At 35.2% G+C, this 15,834-nt stretch overlaps 1 protein-coding gene across 4 annotated transcripts; it reads right to left on the bottom strand.

Moving 5' to 3' along the window:
- Nucleotides 1-93: 93 nt before the first annotated feature.
- On the bottom strand, nucleotides 94-15,821 carry zgc:171506. Of its 4 annotated transcripts, none has more exons than XR_015480077.1 (15): nucleotides 14,688-14,985; nucleotides 14,153-14,270; nucleotides 13,990-14,076; nucleotides 13,776-13,909; nucleotides 13,561-13,611; nucleotides 12,518-12,568; nucleotides 11,387-11,414; nucleotides 11,103-11,282; nucleotides 8,977-9,084; nucleotides 7,466-7,612; nucleotides 7,219-7,311; nucleotides 6,962-7,090; nucleotides 2,824-2,889; nucleotides 2,487-2,517; nucleotides 94-813 (listed from the first exon to the last, which is right to left on the bottom strand). XR_015480077.1 is itself a non-coding variant. In XM_087243387.1 (15 exons), exons 2-15 carry the CDS (start codon nucleotides 14,265-14,267, stop codon nucleotides 563-565), a joined length of 1,476 nt encoding a protein of 491 aa, XP_087099513.1. In that variant the 5' UTR covers nucleotides 14,268-14,598; nucleotides 14,688-14,865; the 3' UTR covers nucleotides 94-562. The 4 variants fall into 4 exon arrangements, 3 of the variants coding, with proteins under 3 accessions (XP_087099513.1, NP_001314741.1, NP_001107920.2); XM_087243387.1 differs by having other exon boundaries at nucleotides 6,962-7,095; nucleotides 14,153-14,598; nucleotides 14,688-14,865; NM_001327812.1 differs by having other exon boundaries at nucleotides 214-813; nucleotides 6,962-7,095; nucleotides 14,688-15,821.
- Between the last annotated feature and the right edge of the window lie 13 nt (nucleotides 15,822-15,834).

Genomic DNA, 15,834 nt, shown 5'->3' with positions numbered 1-15,834 from the left:
AAATACTAATGAAGTCAACGGTTACATGTTCAACAGATCCCCGTATGTGTTCAAAAGAAAAAAGTAAGTAAAACAGAATTGGAACAAGTGAAGGCGAGTAACAGAACCTTTTTTATTTTGGGTGATATATCCAATGTCAATCAATTTTTATGAACAGTTATTAAATTTAAATTCACAAGGGAAACACATCATAAAGAGGACATGTGAATCCAATTTCAGCAAAACAAATACATTTATTATAATAAAACACATAACTAAACAAGAACAAATAAAGAATCAAAAAACCCATTCTCCAACAAATATTCAACGTTAACTTAACAAACATAAACACAAAGAAAAAAAATACAAATAAAGTATAATAAAGACAAACTAAACAAGATAGAAAATGAAATTAAAACAATAAAGCTTGATGGTTCAGGCAAACCTACCAGACTCCAGGAAACAAACAGTAAGTGAAGTCAGGACACAAGCAACAGCAGTAACATAAGCATTCGCGTTTATACAACTAGGAGCTTGAAAAAAATGCATACTACGTATGGAACGGAACAGAAATGTCTTAAATTTATTTTTTCATAAACGTCTTTATAGACGAATCTACTGATTTTAGGGCATTGTTCATAGTATTAAACCGTTTAGCCAGAAGTTCAATTAACTGCATCTGGTCTGTTTTTGGAGTCTCTTGTAAATCTATAGGGTTCTGGCATTCACTCATTGGATCTGCTGCTGCTGCTTCTTGTTCTTCACTAGTCTGATCAGCCTCCTCTATGTCAGAAGATCCAGCAGGCTCTGGAGCATCAGTGGAGTGTTCAGAATCTTTGTTTTGAGGAAAAATAAAGAGAAAATATGACATTCATTTGATTTAATTTTGGTATGTTTTACTTAAAAAATTACTAATGAATTGCAGATTAATTACATCAGTCACCATCGCCAATTTTTCCCCCTGTTCTGGCACACACTTCACTTAAACAATTTTTGGTACAAGTTGCTACTGAATACACATTCACCGGCCACTTTATTAGGTACACCTTACTAGTACCGAGTTGGACCCCATTTTGCCTTCAGAACAGCCTTTATCCTTTGTGGCATAGATTCAACAAGGTAATGGAAATATTCCTCAGAGATTTTGGTCCATGTTGACATAATAGCATCATGCAACATCCATGATGCTCTCGTTCAACCACATCCAAAAGTTGCTTTATTGGATTGAACCTGGTGACTGTGGAGGCCATTTGAGGACAGTGAACTCATTGTCATGTTAAAGAAACCAGTCTGAGATGATTGCCGATTTATGACATGGCGCATTATTCTGCCTGGAGGGAGCCATCAGAGGATGGGTACACTGTGGTCATAAAGGGATGGACATGGTCAGCAACAATACTCAGGTTGGCTGTGGTGTTGACACACTGTTCATTTGGTACTAATGGGCCCAAAGTGTGCCAAAAAATGATCCCTCACACATTACACCATCACCACTAGAATGAATCGTTGATACAAGGCAGGATTTTTCGGACCATTCCCTGTAAACCCTAGAGATGGTTGTGCGTGAAAATCCTAGTAGATCAGCAGTTTCTGAAATACTCAGACCAGCCCATCTGGCACTAACAACCATGCCATATTCAAAGTCACTTAATTCACATTTCTTCCCCATTCTGATGCTTAGTTTAAACTGCAGCAGATTGTCTTGACCATGTCTGCATGTCTAAATGCATTAAGTTGCTGCCATGTGATTGGCTGATTAGAAATTTGTCAACTAGAAGCTGGACAGGTGTAACCAGTAAAAAGGTCAGTAAGTGTATATTCTAATATTAAAACTCATATCAAGCTACAATTAAAAGACAGACAAATTATGATGATGATGTGCAAATTTATGTACATACAATAATCTTTTTTAAATCATATTTAAAAACATTTTGCAGCTAAACATTTTGTGTGGTTACCGTTTACAAATATTCATATACTGTATATTATCTAGAAAAAAATGAAAGCGCTTATGCATTAATGTACATTATACAACATTAGGAATATTGGAGCATTCCCACTGTATCAGAGCATGCTACATTGTTTCTACATGTCCAAGCTTTGATTAAATCAAATCTGCCAGAATAATTTTTAATGTAAAGGTTAATGTTATGATTTTTAGAACCACTAACTTTAAGAACAAGTTCCTGATTCAAAACAATTACATTTCTGTGTCTATTGGACTCCTCAATCAGGGAATCTTTCTTGAATGGCTTTTCTAATACTTGACTTACTGAGCATTTATCTGAACATTTAAAAGTGAAAAAAAAGAGGCAACATTTACTTCTAAATTCTGCTGGAGAAAAAACAATAATAACCATAATCTAGAATGTCCTGAAGATAAATAAATTAGCAGCAATTTATTTATTTATTTTGCGTGAACTATCCCTTTAATATATATTTGATTCACATTACACATCTTTGTTAATGAGTGCATGTTCTTTTTAAATGGTTACTGAAATACTGACCAGAGTCAGAGGAGGACAGCTCTCTCCCGCCCTGTAAAAACAGAAAAATGCAGGCATGTCCATGACAGAAAATATATTCTGTAAGCAGCTTGAATGAAAATATACAATGAGCTGATTAAATTTACTGTATGTTTCTCAAAATGTACAGTCATCATGGAATGGAATGACATTGTGAACTCTGCATTAGCCAGCATTCTGATCCACGTAAATTCAATGATTCAGAATCCTTTATTTTTTTTCAAAACTCGCCATTATCAGCATTCAATTTGTGCAAAAACTACCTGCTATTTCTCAAAGTTCGTACCAACCATAATTTGGAACATTTTTGTGAGCAAACCTGTTCATTTTCAGTCTGAACCCGGCTTTTCTTGTGATGAAACTGTTGAGATGAAAGAAGCCCATCCTAAGATTAGAAAAAAAAAGTGTTTAGCTTCTAATTTAGACAGTTTTGAATGTAATATCAAGCACAATTTGAACTAGCAAATGATCTGAAGCGCACAAGCATGCAGTGTCCAAAAACACTTTTGCTAGTGTAATGATGGATAAAATGGTGAGTGCACCAAGTGTATGGTATAAAAGAGTCTCATCATTCCCTTTTATTCTGCTCCTGCTATGATGAACCATTACCACAAACCATTTATATGAGGTTAAAGCATGTTAGGAGACCATCTATAAGACAAAGTCAATGCAATTTTTTTTACAGTAGTCAATATCCGAAGTGAATCAGAAATGTTTTTTTTTAATGAAAAAGAATGGGGACAACTTCTAAAATATTTTATTCTAATATTTGTGCTGGACAAATTTTAGGACAATTTCGAGGAAAGGTGATGATCCACTTCTAATGTTGATCTCTGTATAATGTATACCTTTCATTTGTAAAAATTGGGAATGCACAGTATGTGTGCTGCTCTGCTTCCCTTTGTATGTAAGCAGAGTGTATGTGAGTTGTGCACCCACCAATACTTGTCTATTACTAATGCATTTTTTAAACACCAAGCACTCATATAGCACCACTGACTTTAGACTAAGATTTAGTTGGTCAATGCTGAAGTCTATTTAAACTGGCTCAAAATAGCAATGTTTAAAGAATGTGCCTGAACACACTTCTTTCCACACAGCCTAGGGGCACACAAATGGGTGTAAATCAATTCACTATTTAAACAAATTGGCACACAACATTAAACAACAATTGCCTGGTGTATGATAGATTCCTGAGTGTTGCTTCTGCTTAGCATTTCAGTTGATTTTCTTAAAGTATTCATCACCAGAAAAAATAATACACAATTCTTGTGAATATCACCACTGAGCAGGGTTGTTGCTAGATCGGATATGGTTGCAGAAGGTAATGAGAATTGTTTATATTATTTATTAAATTTCCCATTTATTGTATTTTATTAACGTCTACTCCCATCCCAACCCTAAACCCATCACAGTAATGTAAAAACTGTAGTTGTACTGAGTATTATTCATGCTATCTATTAAATTACCCAATAAGTTGTGTCTTTAACACCTACCCCCACCCCAACCCTAAACCCAACCATCACAGTACTGTAAAAATATTCATTCTTGTTATACAGCGTCATAAAAAATGCTGTTATAGTGATGTGCATATCGCACTTCCGGCCAGCCGCATATCCGATCTACCACTGAGCACCACCAGGATTACAGATACACAGATTCAAATTTTCAATGTAATGACCTTTAAGCCACTTCATCATGACTCTTGACTTATGAAATGGTGCAGCTGCAAAATCTTTGCATACAAGGCCATTTTGATTGCAGTGTTGATGGTTGCATGTGTCTTAGGAGGCAACAATGGCTAACAGTTATTGGAAGCTCTTCTTCCCCCTTCTTATCATTATATATATATATATATATATATATATATATATATATATATATATATATATATATATATATATATGCAAACAAAGAAAACAAAAGCATAAAGGCAGAACATTTCATAGGTAAGACTTTGTTTTTTACGTTTTTGTATGTTATGAACTTTTGTGCTCAACAAGTAACGTTATTGATAATAATACAGTCACTTACTGCATTAACCGTAAGTAGCACCAACTCGCAATAATTTCTAGGCTTATGCTAGTTTTGTTACATTAAATAAGCAAACAATGTAAATGAAAGGTGACAACAAGATGCTGCGGTGCCAAAAACATGCATTATTGTTTTGTAAGTGAACAAGTCGTTCATAAAAGAGATTCATTCACAAACGAATCGCTCCCTCAGTTAGAATGAGAAGTGAAAGCGGGAGAGGGGGTGTGTTTCAGGACACGGATTTGATCAAATTTAACTAGGTCGGAGGATTATAAATTTCCAGGAACACAAACTCATGCTCTTTGTCGGCAATGCCCATGCAGTCACTTATCTATTGATGGAGAAAAGTTATGTAAAAATATAATTTTCATAATTAAAAAAAAAAAAATTGCATACTGACAACTGGGAAAACTCACGATACTGTAGATATACAGTTGAAGTCAGAATTATTACCCCCCCGCCCCCCCTTTGATTTGTTTTTCTTTTTTAAACATTTTTCCAAATTATTTTTAATAGAGCGAAAAAAAATAAATTCAGTATGTCTGATAATATTTTTTCTTCTGGAAAAGGTCTTGTTTGTTATATTTTGGCAAGAATAAAGACAATTTCAAATTTTTTAAAAACCATTTTTAAATTATTAGCCCCTTTAAGCTACATTTTTTTCCGATAGTCTACATAACAAACCATCATTATACAATAACTTGCCTAATTACCCTAACCTGCCTAGTTAACCTAATTAACCTAGTTAAGCCTTTAAATGTAACTTTAAGCTGTATAAAAGTGTCTTGCAAATATCTAGTCAAATATTAATTACTGTCATCATGGCAAAGATAAAATAAATCCGTTATTAGAGATGAGTTATTAAAACTATTATGTTTAGAAATGTGTTGAAAAAAATATTTTCTCCGTTAAACAGAAATTGGGTAAAAAATAAACAGGGGTACTAATAAATCTGACTTCAATTGTGTGTGTGTGTGTGTGTGTGTGTGTGTGTGTGTGTGTGTGTGTGTGTGTGTGCGTGTGTATATATATATATATATATATGGTGGCTCTGGATGGCCAGTCCTCCACTGCACCTTGGTGCATTCATTTCAAAGGAGCGCTACTCTGTACTAAAATGGTGGCTATCTTGATGCATTCCTTCCAACAGACAACAAAAGGGTAGGCGTCATTTCATGTAAATATCTAAGCTGACCAGGGGCGATTTTAAGATTTTCATTTTAGGGGGGCACAGCCCTTTATGAGAAAAAATTAATTATTTAGTAATAATTTATAGTAATACACTTAAAAATGTTTAACTAATATGGTAGGGTTGCATGCTAAACTATAAACTAGCAGTATTTCACTGTATTGTATAGATGTGCATTGTCATTAGGGTTGTTGACCCTATTTGGCTCATTCAGAACTCAGTTCACTGTAGTAAAAGCCACTTACATGTTGAAGTACAATTTTTGTTTCCATGTATTTAAAAAATAAACTGCCACTTTTCTAAGTAAATGGCATACATAAATATATATATTTTAACTAATTCACATATTTCACGAACTGAATCATAATATTAAAATAATACCACATGATGTTTCTATCTCTGTCAGGGTCTATCTCTGACAGTTAAAATGAGTACATTCACTAAGTGCTTATGTCACTGTGTTTAATACTTTCTGTGCATGACTGTGGTATAGATAATGCCACATGCACTGCAATGTGCTTTATGATGGTAGTTCGTTTTGAAATAAAAATAGTAAAATGTTCGTTAAGAGTTACATTTTCACTGGAGGAAACAGCTGTGAGCTTATGAGATGAGCACTGAGGAAACTGGATTGCTCCTATCTGACATTGGGGTACGAGTGATAAGTGTATCCATAGCAAAGAACTGCAAATAAGCAAATATTATAACAATTTATCGATAAACATGCACGTTGTTCTCTCGCTCTGCACAGCTGTGGTTTGCTGATCAAATGAAAAGCGAAAGACGCAGATGAGCCGAATTCTGCCGCCGTCTTCATATCAAATTTAAAGGGGACCGAGGCGATAATTTGATCTATAGTTTGAGCTAATCGGAAAAGTTTAGGGGGGCTGAATAGAAATACAGGGGGGCTACAGCCCCCCTAAAATAGACCTAGCTACGCCCATGATGCTGACTAGCACTCATTACAGTACACACTTTCACCAGCTACTGACACAATCAGTGAAATGTTATTACCTGGTCATTTTGTGTCAGAGCTAAGAAACAGAGAAACTTCTAGTTCTCTTTTTTGGTCAATTAAGTTATTTTTGTAATTATTTAAAATACATTTGATCTTTATGCACAACATTTAGCTTAAGCAAAACACAAAGTTTAAGTCATTGTCAATGCTTTTGACCATAACTGTACAGGATTAATAAAGGGTAGTACTGATTAGTAACGAAACAGTTCTATTCACCTCTATGAATGTCTGAAGTGGAATTTTATGATAAAAGATGCTGATCTTCCACTTTTTGTTCCTCTCCTTCTTTCCAAACCTCTCAAACTCAGAGGGCGTGAACCACTGGCCCTCACTTAAGATGCATGGCTGCACTGAAGACAGAAATACAGCTGTAATTCATTCAACCACTGAACATGTGGTTGTTCCACCTGTTGTTGTTTTCTGGCACTGATATATTAAACACACATGTATCCTGTAACAAGTTTGTCACCTACCATTATTATATTTGCGCAAACACAGGATGCCTTCCTTTTCCCCACAAGTGACAGGAAGTTGGTTTTTAGCTCTTTTATGGTTCGGCCTGTAGTCTGAAACAAAGGTTCAAGAGTTCACAACCAAACATAAGGGATATACATGTTATAGCAGAGAATTGCCCAGAGATTTTCCATAAGGGATTAGATTAGGACTCTTAGCTGTAAAAGCTTATGCAATTTGAAGAGCTTGCTCAGAGACTTTGGTTACCTCTAGATGGTCCCTTCTTGCTCAATCGATCTGCCACTTTGCTTCTTTCATCTTCCCTTTCTTCATATTTTTCATAATTCTCACTGTCAGATGCCATGCTGCTGTCTGGACAAATTTCTGATTCAAACCCAGACAGGAACGACACTTCTGTGATTGTGAAACGATAAGAAAATGTCTTACACATTTACAATAAACACTGTCAGTTGTCATTGTAAAAACTTTCTTAAAAAGTGTCAGGCATTATAGCAAGCCATTTTGGTTATGGTGTATTACATTTTATAGCCATTTATTTTACTATCAACAGGCTGTTGGATGCTTTATTCTGATTGGCTGCCCAACATTAAGGAACACAATTATTTTCAGGAGAAGGCACAATAAAATGTTGCCAACAGGTTTTGTTTTTTAACCATCTTGCAAAGTCAGTGAAAACTGGACAGTTAAACCCCATCCACACAGCAATGTACTACCATTTTCATCCTCACAACACCAAAATTGTTGGTGCAATGAAACAAACATTTTGAATAGAAATCTCAAAATGCCAACAATTATGTAGCCCTGCACAAAAGGCAAAAGTTATTTTTGAAAACAATGAAGTCACAGCGCCACGAGGCCAGAAGGAGGGGGAATAACCCCTCACAATACATCCGGAAACTACAAAAATGGCAGCTTGCACATATGCCATTTTAAATGCTGCGGGCGCTACTGAGTTTATTAGCATTATTACAACAAAACCATTCATTCATTCATTTTCTTGTCGGCTATAGTCCCTTTATTAGTCCGGGGTCGACACAGCAGAATGAACCGCCAACTTATCCAGCAAGTTTTTACGCAGCGGATGCCCTTCCAGCTGCAACCCATCTCTGGGAAAACATCAAAACCATTAAAACACATTACAAGTGCTTATATAAATTTTAGGACAATGAATATAAAAAATGCCAAAAATAAAAAGTCAAACTCAGTGTGCAAAGACGTTTACATGCACCAGAATCCACTACAATATACTGCTTATACCTGTTATTCTATTGTTCTTAAAAATATATTTTGAAGAAAACTGTAAACCTGTAACCATTGACTTTTATAGCAGAAAAAAAATACTATGGAAGTCAATGTTACAAGCTTCAAATTTGTGTATTCCGTTTTTTTTTTTTTGTCTGTATAAGCATGCTAAAGGACTTCACGTGCATGCTCATTGCATTGTTTTTCTTAGCAATTTCAGTGTATCCTTTAGCTGTGTTTGTTTACAGTGCTACATAGAGGTGTGGCATATAAATTACAGTTTTAACTCAGCTGTCTCATTTCCATGTGGATGCAGAAAGGTTTTCTGAGGGAACTCCTGTTATATATGTTCAAATAGCACTAAGCAGTGACCAAAACTTTGGAAACTGTACTGTTTGCTAGTTTCAATCTCCACTGCACATGATGTACACAGTCAGACTCTTTTAAAAATCCTTTCTAAAATTGTCATGTAATATACAATAATTGTTTTTATATAATTTGGAGAGCTCAATTACCCTTGGCAGGTCCCTTTTTGCACAATCGTTCAGGCATTTTCCTTCGTCCACCTTCCATTTCATCATAGCTATCGCTGTCAGATTCCATGCTGCTCTCTGAATAAATTACTGGTTCAAAACGAGAGAGAGACGTCAATTTTATGGTTGTAAAAAGATGTATATATGTCTTTTCAACACATTTACACTGACTAAACAATCTGTCAGCTCATTGTAAGAACGTATGCAGTTAGGATTTTTCAGTTATTACAGGATGCACTTTTTGTTAGTCAGTTATAGATATTTGTATGGTGAGGCTGGAGAGGTTTTGCAACCAAAACTGATATAAATTCAATGACTTCAATGGCATTCTTTCATTTATAAACACTTTCAGTTCAAAAAGAATTTGATTAAACAACAATGATGAAAATAAACATCAAGTGAATAACACATACACCAAATGAGATTTATTTTCAAAGTTTCCTTGAAATAACTAACTCGAAAATTTTTTAATTCAGTTCAGTTCAAACAATCTTGCAAAAAGCTAAGCCATTTCCACACGAACATTTCAAATAATATATTTTTATAAACACGTGTATCAATACAAACTTACTGACATGTAGGCTACTAATATTCTCCTGCTATTTCATAAGGGAAAGATAACTGCAACACTGAAGAATAACTTAAACTGATCTGCGATCTGAAATAGCGGTTTGCAAAAGTCCACGTGATCTACAGTAGATACGTTTTTATTGTGCTCATAAAACTAACAAACGCACACACTTTTAAACAGTAAATTACCTTTATCACTTTACTCAACTATTCTACATGTATATTTCGCACAAATTGTGCACCATGGTTTCAACTAAACGCTTAACTCTAAAAAATATCAATACAAATATCTACTGAAATCATGTGGTGAGAGCTCACTTACCGAAAAACAATACTAACGAGTAACGACTATAAATGATCCCCGGTGAATCAAGAAAGTCCGTTTTACAAAGTGCTATTTTGTGAAAGAATCAACGCAGTTTGCCTATACAACCGATTAGCTGAGCAAAGTGAAAGTGAAATCGTGACAAGTATGATGCCCGCCAAAATACAGGCACTCCCACCCTAACCACCTTTATGGTTCAAATGAATTATACTTTTCTTGCGAGTCATACTTTGGTAGTTTTGTCTGTTTGTAGGGCTCTATTTTAAAAGCCAAAACGAAAATTTTACATTCTTTTACATTTTACATTCTTCAAAAGCCCATTTATAATTAAAATATTTGCTTACAACAAAATTGTGGTTTAACACATAATATATCTAAACAGAAATTCACAGAAAGTAACATATAAATAAATACTTATAAATAAATAAAAATTTATTGTTGCTTTTCTTCATTTAGATACATACATTTTTAATCCAAATATGTAAAAAAAAATCTTAAATAAAAAACATTTTCTAGACAAGCAAAAAGTTGTCAAAATTATTTTTTTGTATGTAAAAATTAAGTGAGACCAGCAAAATAATCTGCCAATAGGGTAAGGAAAATAATCTCATGTCAAAGGCAAAAAACAAGATTATTTTGCTTACCACATTGGCAGATAATTTTGCACGTTTTAAGGAAAAACACACTTAATTTTGGCATATTATTCCTTAAAACAAAACAATAGTTTCTGCTTGTCTAGAAAGTGCATCTTGATTTAAGAATATTTCGATATTTGGACTATAAACAAGAAAAAATTTGTTTTTTAAAGTACGAAAAGCCTTTGTTTTGCAGTGTAGATCTTACTATACTGTTGCTCAGGATTTCTGAAACATTCACATGTAATAGCTGGATGCACTGAACTATTTTCATGCAATGATGACAGCCAATCATAATAGTGATGTAAGCCATGTACTGACATCTTTTCAGAGTGACAGAATGAGGGATAAAAAAAATTGACCAATTTTTATTCAGAAAGACATAGCAAGTGAATCTCAATGAACATTGTAAAATAAGATAAACATATTACAACTATTGTTTAGAAATGTGTTAAAAAACTCTCTTAATCAGAATTTTGAAAAAAATAAAAAATAAACAGGGAGGGGCTAATAATTTTGACTTCAGCTGTATATATAAAAAAATCATATTATGACACCAATGGTGATCGCTCACAAACCTCTGGCAAAACGTCGTTTGTGTAGGACACAAGAGTCAGAGTCTGACACAGAGGCAGAACCGCAGGTAACATCCAGTGACCTTTCAATGCCATCATCATCATCATCACCAAAGTCAAAAACATTAAGAACACTGTTGTCACTGTCATCATCTTCACCATCACTTTTTGTCCTCTCTGATTCTACAACAAATGTTTCAACACTCAAAAAACACTGACATATATCTTATACACAGTGGTTATAATGATGAGCTTATTGTCTGGTCAGAGATTATTATTGTACTGACCAGAGCTGGAGTACCGTTGTTGTTTGCACTATAAACAACAGAGGAGATGCATGAGATACAATTAGGAGAAAGCGGTAAACCTTTCACAAACATTAAATTTAGTTTAAAGGTGCAGTAGGCGATTGTCTTCAGAAACATTTTTTGTTGTGCTGGTTGAAAGTCTCTTCACAGTCCAATTTGCACTTGCACCTGGCCTGCGTTCACATGGACACGAGAGAGAGAGAGTGACAGCGGTAAAAACAAATGCTAAATTATTATTGGAGTTACTTTTGCACTCTGGAAAAAGGACGACACCATGGCTGAAGTATTTCTTTTAGACAGGTAACTTTATATTTTTAATCTCTTTCAGTCACGCAAGGCTTATGTATGTTTTTTTTTTTGTTACGAATGGGTTATATGCACAGAAGTGTTGTTCAGCCACTGAAATCTTCCAGCGAACGATTAATGTGACTTTTTTCAATTTCAAAAGGGAACTTTTACAGCATCAATGATGTAGATTTTTAACAAGTTTAACAACAAAACATGAGTCAAAAGCGCTATTCAACCTAGCCTGCTTTACTGAGGTGAAGTTGGTTTTTTATTCACTTTGGTTCATTTTTTAACAATGACAACCTGTGACGTGCCCCTATATTGTTTACCATGCTACTCTGAATATTAGGTCTGAAATAGCATGCAAGTGTGGATTAGTAATAAGTGTAATATCGGCAAGCCGCTGGAAAAAACACTAAGCATACAGTAGTCGCTTTAGGACAAAGCACGTAAGAGAGTGAGACCAGCGATCCTTGCAAGCATGAAATATTGCACATTATAACAAGTTTTGTTTGCCACACAACTGAAAACGTGCTAAATATAACAGTTTTTTTGTTTGGAAATGCAGTATTATAAAGTACTATAAAGTTTTCAAACTGGCGAATAACATGATCTAGTGGGTTGTCTGCTGTCATCTTTAAGGTGGCTGTTCGTGATTTCAGGAGGCGTGGCTTTGGACGGCAGAAGAGGGATTGTGTTTTCAAAGATATTATGCTAAACAGTTCGCATTTTGGCAGATCACCTACTGCACCTTTATACTTTTGTGTAGCTTAAACTTCTATAAATCTCAATAAGGATTTTTTATATATCACTGCATCTAACCTTCCTTTTTCTAGGTCTGTAAGTGACAAGGGAGGATTCAGGAGAGTCGATCTGAAAAAAAAAATAATAATAAGTGCATTTTAATTACCTGGATGATGCTCTTATTCAGCCAGTAAAATGAAGTGTGGAATGTTGGACACTTCAAGCACTCAATAGTCGCAGCTTTGGTTAGTAGCGGACAGGGCGGAGCTTTCAGGCGCTCATGTTGGATTACTTTATTTACTTTGGATTATGAAAGCAGAATTATCCTATGAGAGTGATGATAGCGCCTCCAGATGGTGAATGCGGTTAGTCATGACACCCACATAGCAAAAATTCTCTGGCCCAAATCTGGCCCACACAAGCAGTTTTTGCTTGGCCCGCATGCCCAGTGAATTACAGTACATGACTGGACCAAGTTTGGCTTCCATACAAGGGCCAAACATGGACCATATATGAACCAAGTCTCAGCCAAGTTAAGAACTCATGACTGGGCCTGAACTGGGCCAAATATCTTGGTGTGCCATGACTGTAATGAATTTTATAAACCCATGAAGCGTTTTGCTTTAGGTGTGCTATAGGTGTGCTTTTTCTCGAAGCCACCTGATTGGTAGAATTTTTTTCTTTACTCAAAAAAAAAAAAAAAAGTATTTTAAAAGTGGGTCATGATACGCCACACTTACGTGGCCCACGTTTAATTTTTTAACATCAATTTAACAAGTACATGCTGTATGCCAGTGAGAGACGAATGCAAAAAATCTGGGCAAGAAAGAGCAGGTATTATTTGGTTGTTTGATTATTTATTCCGCTAATTTGGCAACCATCAAACATCATCTGGGAAACTGAATTTCCGCTTACCATTAGTGTTCCATGTTGAACGACGCTACATTCATTTACTATGCTGTTGAGTGTGTAAGTGCATAAGTACATATTGCATAAGTGCCTAGTGCACCATTTGGAAAGCAGCTAATTAAGCATTTCTGTGCTAGGTGGTTACAAAAAGAGCTTGCATTTATATCAACCAATATAATATTTTATGTCAAGTCATCCTGTCAGCGTCTAACCTTCCTTTTCCTGAGCTCGTCAGCAACAGGTGGAAATTCAGCAGAGTTGATCTGTGCAACAGAGACAAGAACCGAAAGAGATATATCCCATAATAGTTTCAAATAAATAGGCACTCAAGCATTTGAATAATAATAATGATGATATCTTGCCAATTAGAATTTTTTTTTAAGCAAGCATGACTTAAAACTCTTCGCAGTGAAAATGTTCAGCTCACATCAATGAGTTTCTGGAGTGGAAGTCCATTATATCGGATGCTGTATTTCCACTTCTTGCTTTTTTCTCCTCCTCCAAACTTCTCAAAGTCACCAGGCGTAAACCACCGGCCTTCACTAAAGATACACTCCTGCACTGAAGATCACAACTTAGTTTATTTAAGCACTACTGGAATGGACTTGTATTGCCTGCATTATGTTAGCATCTGCACCTACTGTCATAATACTTCTCCAGATTCAGGATGCCTTTTTTATCGCCACATGTGACATTCAGCTTTGATTCTCTTGTAAGATTACTGGATACTGAAACAAAGGTCAGGTATTGGAGACATGATTCCATTAATATTTTATTATAATTTAATGAACATCTTTAGCTTACCCGTTTGTCTCCATGCCCTTTTCCTTTTGTTTTTTCTGTTGCCCTCACTCAGACTGTCAGATTCAGTGCTACTTGTCAGTTCACCTTCAGATGCTGATTCAGACTCTTCATCCATATCCTGTAGAAAACATTTATTAAACCTTTCTCATGGAGGAATGTTTCGTTTTGTTTATTATTCATAAGCTATTTAATTAATATTTATGAGTCACAATGGGTTCAAATATTGGCTATAGTGTTTGGAAAAATATTAAGTGTGCTGACACAACTATACATGCATGCATTTACTCATACATGCATTTAATAACATGCAGTTGTTAAAACTGTAACATTATAATCTATTTATCTACTCTTTAATAGTCACTGTACGTGGTGGGGTGTTAACTTAGCATCTTCATCTTTCTCTTTCCCTGAATCAAAACTGAAAGTGGCTTCCTAGGTTTTCGAATCTGAGTGACAGGTTAAAAAAAAAACAGATAAGAAAATACATGTAAATGAATGTAAAAGAAATGACCAGTATCTATACTAATATTCTCACCTTTTGAAGTTACATCCAGAGTCTGCTGGTCTGTTTACTTCTGAGTTTCCAACACTTACTATGTCCTTGACTTGTAGTCTGTTTATAGATATTCTTTACAAACCGAGTAAAGACAGTTTCTTACACGTCTTTATCTGTTCGCCTTTTGTGTGCTCCTCCTAACCACGCCTTTCAGCACATTAGACTTCCTAATAAATCACTGCAGGGCTATTGCAACACAAACTAAGGAAAATATGATACATGTAATAAGGCAATGTCTTAACACTAAAACAGATCCTTGTTAAAAAATTCACCCTGCAAGGGACTGGCTTATGTCCATGGATTTTAGACACGCCTTTTTTCATATTCAGATAGCACTACATCACAAGCATTTTCTAAAGGTTTGTCTTCGAGAGCACAGCAAACCAGTATTCAATTTTTCCATGCTTCATGCTTTAATTCCTGCAATCACCTGCCTTTATTTTCCGTTGTGGCTAACATTAGGCACGTTACCCTATATAACAACATTTATAAGTAAACTTTTATTATACAGCTGTCAGAAATACTTGATACTGACTGTTCTGTCATAACATTATGAAGTATTCTGAGATAGCAGCACATTCTCATCAGGGTACTTCGAATCATCTTTACTGTGAGCAAATATGTTTAGATCCTATATGCTTGTCAGTCATGCTGTTGTTTTTGAGTGTTTTGTGACTGAATAATATGTAGGTTTGTGTATGCTCCGTTCAGCCATTTTCGCTTCTGTAAGCTTTTCCTTTAATCAAAGAAATAATAAACTATTACAGTTCAGAACAATGTCTATTGTCAAATTTTTTATGTTAGGTGGCAAGAAGCCTTGTAATAAGTGGGATAATGTAAATCCCTTGAGTCTAATAAAACAGCCCTTTGATTTGCATCGGGCTGCCGAGAAGCCTGTCAGGCATTATTCTTCGAGAACAGCCACCTGAAATGTACTTCATCCCTTACATAAAGCCCACATTTAATGTTACGAAAACAAACATCACCAAAGAATAATAATAAAAGTGTTGAATAACACACAAATCTAAAACTAATAGTTGGTTAGAGCTTCAATCTCCTGTCAAAGCTCCGGAAGTTCACGATCAATCATGAAGACACGCTGTTTTTTTAGCTTCAAATGACTTGA

This window comes from Danio rerio, chromosome 3 (genome assembly GCF_052040795.2).
Source record: "Danio rerio strain M-AB ecotype USA chromosome 3, GRCz13ab, whole genome shotgun sequence".
In the NCBI taxonomy this organism is placed as follows: Eukaryota; Metazoa; Chordata; class Actinopteri; order Cypriniformes; family Danionidae; genus Danio; species Danio rerio.
Note: the sequence above shows the minus strand (reverse complement) of the source record. Positions and strands in the feature narration are given on the sequence as shown.

Bases quoted from the DNA above. Each gene is read 5' to 3' on its own strand.
- zgc:171506 (NM_001327812.1), bottom strand. From the start codon at position 14,267: ATGGATGAAGAGTCTGAATCAGCATCTGAAGGTGAACTGACAAGTAGC. The intron at 13,910-13,989 runs GTAGGTGCAGAT...TGTGATCTTCAG, and splicing joins TCTGGAGAAGTATTATGACA to TGCAGGAGTGTATCTTTAGT. The intron at 7,096-7,218 runs GTAGGTGACAAA...TTCTGTCTTCAG, and splicing joins TTTGCGCAAATATAATAATG to TGCAGCCATGCATCTTAAGT.